This window comes from Danio rerio, chromosome 8 (genome assembly GCF_049306965.1).
Source record: "Danio rerio strain Tuebingen ecotype United States chromosome 8, GRCz12tu, whole genome shotgun sequence".
Taxonomy (NCBI): Eukaryota; Metazoa; Chordata; class Actinopteri; order Cypriniformes; family Danionidae; genus Danio; species Danio rerio.
The window spans coordinates 58,261,292-58,270,000 of record NC_133183.1 but is presented as its reverse complement, the minus strand read 5'-3'; the positions used below and the strand labels follow the sequence as shown (position 1 = coordinate 58,270,000).

General features: G+C 39.6%; 1 protein-coding gene across 50 annotated transcripts in view; it reads right to left on the bottom strand.

Moving 5' to 3' along the window:
* The window catches only part of prdm16 (PR domain containing 16), a 476,324-nt gene that overhangs the window by 37,135 nt on the left and 430,480 nt on the right, over window positions 1–8,709 (bottom strand). For all 50 annotated transcript variants that reach the window (XR_012384759.1, XM_021478491.3, XM_021478494.3 and 47 more), the window contains 2 exons: window positions 8,091–8,260; window positions 7,832–8,003 (listed from right to left, as the gene is read on the bottom strand). Coding sequence is in view for 49 of the 50 variants with exons in the window: in XM_021478491.3 (XP_021334166.1) it covers window positions 7,832–8,003; window positions 8,091–8,260 (342 nt within the window). In the remaining variant the exon portion in view is untranslated. The remainder of the gene's footprint in view (window positions 1–7,831; window positions 8,004–8,090; window positions 8,261–8,709) is intronic.

The window sequence follows — 8,709 nt, the reverse complement described above, 5'->3', positions numbered from 1 at the left end:
CCCCGAGTATGTAAAGTATGGATTTACATATATAGATGACAAAAAACAGAGGCCTAAAACCTCAGTTTGTCATATGTTGTTAGGTGCTCTCACAAAAGAGCATGAAGCCTTCTGAATTAAAACGACATTTAGAAACCAAACATCCCGCTTGCAAGGACAAACCTGTGGACCATTTTCAAAAACGACTTCAAGAGCTGAGGGCATCACAAAAGTGCCTAAAATCTTCATGTTCAAAACAAGTACAGGCACTCCACACATCTTACTGTGTAGCTCAGTAGCAAAGGCCAAGAAAGCCCACACAACAGCAGAAGAGCAAATAACTGGTGATTGTTATAAAAATAGTTATGACTATTATAACCATTTACTGTAATTTGCTGTTTTTTTCTGTTCAACGGGATCAGTGTTAATGTTTTATTAACAGTTTAGTTAATGGTTACTGAACCTTTCCTTACCCTAACCACTGTTAACAGTATTTGTCATTTTTACTTGGTTAAATTTCTATAATTTGATACATTTTGTTAAATGACAGCAATAAAAAATAGTTTATTTGTAGGTCTTAGTGATTTTCTTATGATTTATCTGTCACTACTTGTGTACGTTAACAAATAAAGGCAAATTAATTATAATTCCTAAAATTATATTATAGTTCCTAAAACTTGATGACCATGTAAAATCATCGCGGCTTGATGACCATGTAAAAATGTGGGTCCCATGGCCAATCCATTTGAGATCCACTGCTCTAGATCATGCTTATTTGACCAAAATAAAATATAATAATTCATCTTCGTGCCTTCTCCTTCATCTTACTCAAGATATGCTCAATAATGTTCATGTCTGGTGACTGGGCTGGCCAATCCTGGAGCACCTTGACCTTTGCATTCGGGAGCTTTGATGTGGAGGCTGAAGTATGAGAAGGAGCGCTATCCTGCTAAAGAATTTGCCCTCTCCTGTGGTTTGTAATGTAATGGGCAGCACAAATGTCTTAATACGTCAGGCTGTTGATGTTGCCATCCACTTTGCAGATCTCTCGCACACCCAATACTGAATGTAACTCCAAACCATGAGTTTTTCTTAACCAAACTTGACTGATTTCTAGGGTAAACCTTTGGTTCATGCGGGTTCCGATAAGTCTTCTGCAGTATTTGTGGTGATTGGGATGCAGTTCAACAGATGATTCATCTGAAAAATTGACCTTCTGCTACTTTTCCAAATGATCAACTAGAAGTCAAGTTATTATTTGTTGCTCTTACAACTGAGATTGACGACAAGGCTTTTGTCAGGTGGTGTATATCAATCTGGTTTAATTCAAAATAGATTAAAAAATCTTTTAATTCTTTTGATATGTCGCTTTTAAGACATTTATATCCAATAATGGTCTTTTATGCAAAAACAGGACATCACCTAACGTTATTTATTTGTCTAACATTATTTATTTGCACTTCAGCATTTATTTTCCACGTTCAAAGTTTGAGTTTTCCAATTCAAGTTCATTCTAACTTTCAAACTGAACATTTTTTTCAGGGTTTCACACTGATTGCTTGTCTTCACGGGGTTACAGTGACACCAGATTTCTAATGGCTGCTGGCTGTGAGTTTTCATGCTCTCAGTAAATGTCACAGAATACGCGCTCAGACATCTGTGACATCCTAACTACACCTCCCCAAAATCTCAGATGAAAAAACAGACTATTTTCACCCTAAGAGTCCATTGCGGTAATTCTCTCATCATAATCCGACTGCCAAATATCAGTGTTGCGCTGGTCTCCGGGTTGCCATCCATCATTTCGGATCGAGCAGTAATTCGCCTGCCTGGCCCAGACTCCAAAACACAGATCGGCGAATGACAAACACACACGTTTCGCAATTAATGACAGACGTTTCTTTCGCGCGCATGGCAATGATGAATTGGCTAATTTGGTAGAGGCGAGACAGAGCGAGCTCGACAGGTCAGGAGCAATCATCATGGTTTGTCTCATTGCCACTGAGTTCCAGAGAAACGGTTGTTCTGCAAAGCAGCTATCAGCGCCGCGCCGTTCCACTACCTCTCTTTTTCCAAACGCTTCAGCTCATGATGTCATTGCTCGTACCTCTCCAAAGTCGCTTTTCCTTCTGAAATGAACGTCTATGAAGGCAGGCGGACATCGAGGGCATCGGGGGGAGGGGGTCGTGAGGTGGGTGGTTGAGGTGTAGACTTACCAAAAATATAAAAAAAGGGAACAAGAAGAACTGCTTGTTTCCCATTTTCCATCATGCTTAAATATCCCATAATCAAATTTGCCCTGGCCTGAGAGAAAGTCCATGCCACGTGGGAGACAGCAGCGGTCCTGCCACAGACCTGCACTTTGTCTCTCAGTCTAAACATGTCAGAGCGCTGTTTGCGTTAGCTTGAAGGAAAGGAGGGGGGGGGGTCTGTCAATGCAGCACACACACAGATAAATGTCTCAGTCTGAGGGTCCCCTGATAGGGCTAAACCTGCAGCCCCCTATAGACTGACAGTCAAACGTAGTCAGACCAGCCGCACGCACTTCCAAACACCATTTACCCAGCTGTGGGGAAACCCCCATCATGCCTCTTTCTATATGTCTGGAACAAAGTGTCTTTTTCCACTGCCATTCATTGAGGAAAAGAAAGGAAGAGTACAGTACCTAAGGGTACATCATTTCAATGTCAACCATGTAGTAAAATTGAAAAGTTCTCAGAATTAAAAGTACAAAACCTTTTCAAATGGCACATTTTTTGTACCTAGAAGCTTCTTATTTGCACTATAAAACTCCAAAATAGTATCTAAACGTTTTACTAATGGCCGACACGGTGGCTCAGTGGTTAGCACTGTCGCTTCACAGCCTGGGTCAGTTGTTTCTCTATGGAGTTTGCATGTGCTCCCAATGTTAGAGTGGGTTTCCTCTGGGTGCTCTGGTTTCCCGCACAATCCAAAAACATGCGCTATAGGTGAAATAGATGAACTAAATTGGCCATAGTGTATGAATGTGTGTCAATGTATGGGTGTTTCCCAGTACCGGGTTGCGGCTGGAAGGACATCCGCTGTGTAAAGCAAACGCTGGATAAGTTGGTGGTTCATTCCGCTGTGGCGACCCCTGATAAATAAGATACTAAGCAGAAGGAAAAGTAATGAAATTTAACATACTTCTTAGGTACTGATATGAACTGTTATGGCAGTGGTTCTCAAAGTGGGGGTCGGGACCCCCAGAGGGGTCGTGGGACAATAAAGGGGGGAGTCGCCTGTTGATTTCCAAAAAATTATTCGTTTTCATTAAACCATAAGAATTACCATATTTTATCCATAACCTACTGAAGAAAAAAAATTGTTGTTTATAGATACTACATACTATATAGTTACTATAGTAGCTTATAGTTACTATAGAATAGACTTGGGTCTATTGGTGTGTGTGCGCCATTGCATGCAAGGTTTCTGTATTTATAACCACCTCAAAGGATATTGGGGGTCGCGAGTCACTGGTATTGTCATTTTGGGGGTCATGGGCTGAAAAGTTTGGGAACCCCTGCTTTATAGTACCAATCTGGCTACCACCAAAGTGACAGCTTCTGTAGAACTTTGAGAGTGTGGAAATGCTTAGAGTATAGCCAACAGAGTTTTAAAACTATCCCTATTTACACTGATCAATGAGAATGATGAAAAAAAACACTGTATTATGTATGCCAGGCCAGTAGGTGGTGATGTCACTTTGTGAAGAAACACTAGACGCCTGCACACATGTGATCCTGTAGTCTAGCATTGTTGTTTTTGTTGCCTAAGGCTTGCGTGTAAAATACAATACGCATATACTGTGCATTTCACTATAGTTTGCTAAAAATTTAACTTCTGTCAGGAAGACTCTTGGAATTTAGAGGGGTAATGAATATGGCAATGTTGATGTATTCGGTCTTGGTGGTAGAGACCTGCTATGTTGCTGCTGCAGCTGCTTTGATTATTATGGCAGAGCAAGTACCAAGAGCTGTTCGTGCCAGTATATACACAGACACAGAATATAACATGGTGCTGCTGCAAACATAATATATATGTAAGCCCTGTAGCAGATTTAAACACAGGTGGAGCTGGGGTGGAGGAGGGTCTTTGAAAGTGTGCCGCAGCTTAAACAGCGTAAAACAACACGGAGCATTTAAACTGATGATGCAGTTAATGATGCAGGAGCAGATTAGTTGACCTATCAGTCTGTGCACGATAAGTTTCATGCCAGTTATTTCACTATTGCAGTTTACACAGAGATAGAATCATTTTCAAAACTTAAGGCTGAGGCTTATAAGACTACCAAAATGCAGTTGTAATGACTGTTGTATTCTTAAAATTGTTATTCAAACAGTCAATAGAATTGTTGTCAATGGAAGTGCCAGGTTTTTTTAATACCAGCAGTGTAGCAAAGCGGTGAGCATGCATTTTATGTGAAGCACTGAGCACTTGACGACGCACAACTGAGCGTTTTTAGAAGAGAGTCTGCATTTTCAGCTGCACAAAAACAGTTCAGTAAACACATGTTCTTAATGAAACTTTTAAAGAACGTTTCAGATATTTCTCTTAAAATTTCTTAATAGTAGAAAAAAAAATCTACTGATCAACTGAATTGTGTGTTCCACTGTGGTCCTTTTTCATTGATTTCAAAGAGGAAAGAGTATATATTTAGTTTTTAATATGTTTCCATCCAACTACTTTGCATTTTACATCCAAAAAAGATTCCGCGTGAAAGGCAACTATAGCTGTAAAATTGATTCCGATAGCATAAAATGTCTAACTTTGTTTCCCTGTATTGGGTTGCAGCTGGAAGGGCATCCGCTGAGTAAAACCTACGACGGTATAGTTGGCTGTATATCCCGCTTTGGCAATCTCTGAAATAGAGACTAAGCCGAAGGAAAATGAATGAATGAATGAATGAATGAATGAATGAATGAATGAATGAATGAATGAATGAAAATGTCATAATTTCACTACCAAAAAATGCTAGGTTTCATGTAATCCCTTAAAGTTGTCCCAACACAAATCAATTAAGTTACCTTGATTGTTTTTGGTAAGTTGAACATAAAACAATTAAGTTGTGCCAAAAACCCCTTAAAAATTGTGTTCATCAGCTCACACTGCAAAAAATGCTTTTCTTACTTAGATATTTTGTCTTGTTTCTAGTCCAAATATCTAAAAATTCCTAAATTAAGAAGCATTTTCTAGACAAGCAAAACATATTGTCTTGTTTTGAGAAATAATATGGCATTATTAAGTGACTTTTTCCTTAAAACAAGCAAAATAATCTGCCAATGGGGTAAGCAAAATAATCTTACGTCAAAAGAAAAAACAAAATTAATTTGCTTATACCATTGGCAGATTATTTTACTTGTTTTGAGGAAAAACTCACTTAATATTGGCATATTATTTCTCAAAACAAGACAATATGTTTTGCTTGTCTAGAAAATGCTTCTTGATATAAGAAATTTTAGATATTTAGACTAGAATCAAGACAAAATATCTTAGCAAGAAAAGCATTTTTTGCAGTGCATTTAAAAAAAAGTTTAAAATAAATAAAGAAGCAGCAAATATATATATATAAAATTTTTTTTTTTTTTGAGTGTACTACATTTATTATTTTGAAATATGCTTATACATTGAAAACAAATAGGTTGTTGATATTCTGGCTATGAATAAAGCTAAATAATTCACTTAATTTATTGCTCAGGAACATTGAGTTGTCTTCTGACGCCCATCACTGACACAGATCTGCAAAAACGACTAATCGAATTTTATTTTCTATTTCAAGACTATTTTGGCGATGCCACTTTGTAGATATCACATATCACCCTCCAAAGGGCACATTGAACTCATGCTTGCCATAATGCTCAAAACTGCCCACTTCAAGGGGTCTTCAAAATGAAGGATTGCGAAGGGTATAACTAATAGACACATCGTGCCCCATAATCCTTTGTACAGGGAAGTTGTTTGCTGTTGCATAGCACATTCTATTTGAAAGTACTCATTTCTACACTATCTGAAAAATGTTTTGTCCCAGATCCCAGATCTCTAGCTGATCATTTGGAAAAGGACAGAAGGTTGATTCTTCCGATGAATCATCTGTTGGACTGCATCCCAACTACTCAGATCACAAATACTGCAGAAGACCTATTGGAACCCGCATGAATCCAAGATTCACACAGAATCAGTCAAGTTTGGTGAAGGAAAAATCATGGTTTGGAGTTACAATCAGTATGGAAGAGATCTGCATAGTGGATGGCAACATCAACAGCCTGAGGTGTCAAGACATTTGTGCTGCCCATTACATTACAAACCATAGGAGAGGGCAAATTGTTCAGCAGGATAGCGCTCCTTCTTCTACTTCAGCCTCCACATCAAAGTTAATGAAAGCAAAAAAATCAAGGAGCTCCAGGATTGGCCAGCCCAGTCACCAGATATGAACATTATTGAGCATGTCTGGGGTAAGATAAAGGAGGAAGCATTGAAGATGAATTCTAAGAATCTTGATGAACTCTGGGAGTCCTGCAAGAACGCTTTCTTTGCCATTCCAGATGACTTTATTAATCAGTGATTTGAGTCACTGCAGAGATGTATGGATGCAGTCCTCTAAGCTCATGGGAGTCAGACACAATAGTCAATCGTTTTCCACTTCACAGTCACTTTATATTCTGTACTGGACATTACTGCTGTTAAGCGACAAGACTTTTGTCTAAGCAAAGCCAGACCTTAGTGTCCTAATTAAATCATTTAAAATCAAGTCATGATCATTTATTTTGGTAAAATAAGCGTAATCTAGAGGCCTTTGCCCTTCATATGAACCACTTCTGATACCAAATGATCAACCAGAAGTCAAGTTATTATTTGTTGTTACTAAAACTTGACTTTTGTTAATACCTTCAAAGCTATTAAGAATAAAAGATTAGTGCACGAGGATTGAGCCCTACCAAATGTAACTCAATGTATGGGTCTGCACACGCCAAACATTTCCTCTATAGAACAAGCTTAACCAAACCTTCCATTTAGTTTGCTTCTAATCTCTTTTCTTTATAGAAGAAGCAAATGAGATATTACACGTTGTATGACTTCCTACAGCGTCCAGAAGACAGAAGCAGAAATTAAAAGCAGAAAACCCCCAATGACTGCAGACGAGCTTCAAAAGAGTGACAGAAAGCGAAAGAGAAACAGGCAATCGTCCTGAAATGAGACGCATGAGCGCATTGGGGAACGCTGCAGCTGCCTGTCCATGTGAAGCGGGTGTTTCTGTGAGGGCCATTTTGCAGGGAGACGAAACAGAGCACTTATTTGAATTACAGATATTAAAATGCCAGGCCTGCTTGTACGAGTCAGGACGGGACTATTGATCCCAGATGGTAGTGCGAGGGCCCACGCCAGAGCTTTCCAGCGACGAGGTAGAGGCATCAGGACTATTACGCGTATGAGAAAGAATTCATGCATGTATCTGTTCGTACGCGTTTGTCTGGATGAATCAAACTCTGCAGCACCTAAACCAAATTCTGAAGTAACGTCAACCTGGCCACACACCGTCAAGCCTTGCTGATGGTTCGCGAGTTTGGCAGTAATGAGCTTTTGTTTGGTGTTTTCATAAGGCGGTGGAATGTGCTCCCTGATGTGTATCTGGCTGCGCTTAATGCAGAACAGAACTCAACAAGGTGAAATGACTCATTGAGATGTCCCGAGTACAGGCAAAGGCTGGGTGCAGAAGTAGGACAGTCTTCCACTAGAGGGCAGACTTTAACTTCAGAACCAACTCCGGCTTGTTGCCATGGCTTCAAAACATATTTAGTGCATGTGTGTGTGTTTGTGCACGAGTGCAAGCTCGTACCTTTTCTCCGAGGAGCTACAGGCCTGGTTCAGCTCACTATTGGAGATGAAGTTCCTAATCTCTGAGAAATACGAGTCCTCCTTCTCATCCAAAAGTGCATGATTGTCAGACTCCGAGTTGGGGGAGGAGATATTTGTTCCTAAATTCGAGAGGATCCCAGACTGTTGACTCACTGTGATAAACAGATAGACAGCTTAGTATTTTAGCATTAACTTAATCACATGAGGGGGAAAAAAAGAATGAAATTAAAGGAAGTTACCTGGAATATTCTCATGTTCGTGTTTCTTTAAGTGGCGGTCCAGATTGGTCTGTTGACCGAAGCAGCGATTGCAGAGGTGGCACTTGAAAGGCTTTTCCTTGTTGTGAATGTTACGAACATGTCGCTGGAGGTTGGAGGAGATGCTGAATGAACGGTCACAGTATTTACATCTGTGAAGAAGAAACACAACAGTGAGAGATTTCAGTTGGTGTGAAAACACATTTCAAAAGCCATTGGATGTGATTAAACCAATTTGGTGCCAATTGCATAAGTATAAATCTAATGTATTCCATATATATAAGCTGCCATTTTAGACAAGACATCCATAATAATCAATCATTCGTTCATTTTTATTCGGCTTAGTCCCTTTATTCATTTGGGATCACTACAGGGAAATGAACTGCAACTTATCCAGCATATGTTTTACAAAGCGAATGCCTTTCCAGCTGCAACCCAGTACTGGGAAACACCCATACACACTCATTCACACACATAAACTACAGCCTATCTAAACTACAACTATCTTTGGACTGTGGGGGAAACCGGAGCACTCAGAAGAAACCCACGCCAACATGGGGAGAACATACAAACTCCACACAGAAATGCCAACTGACCCAGC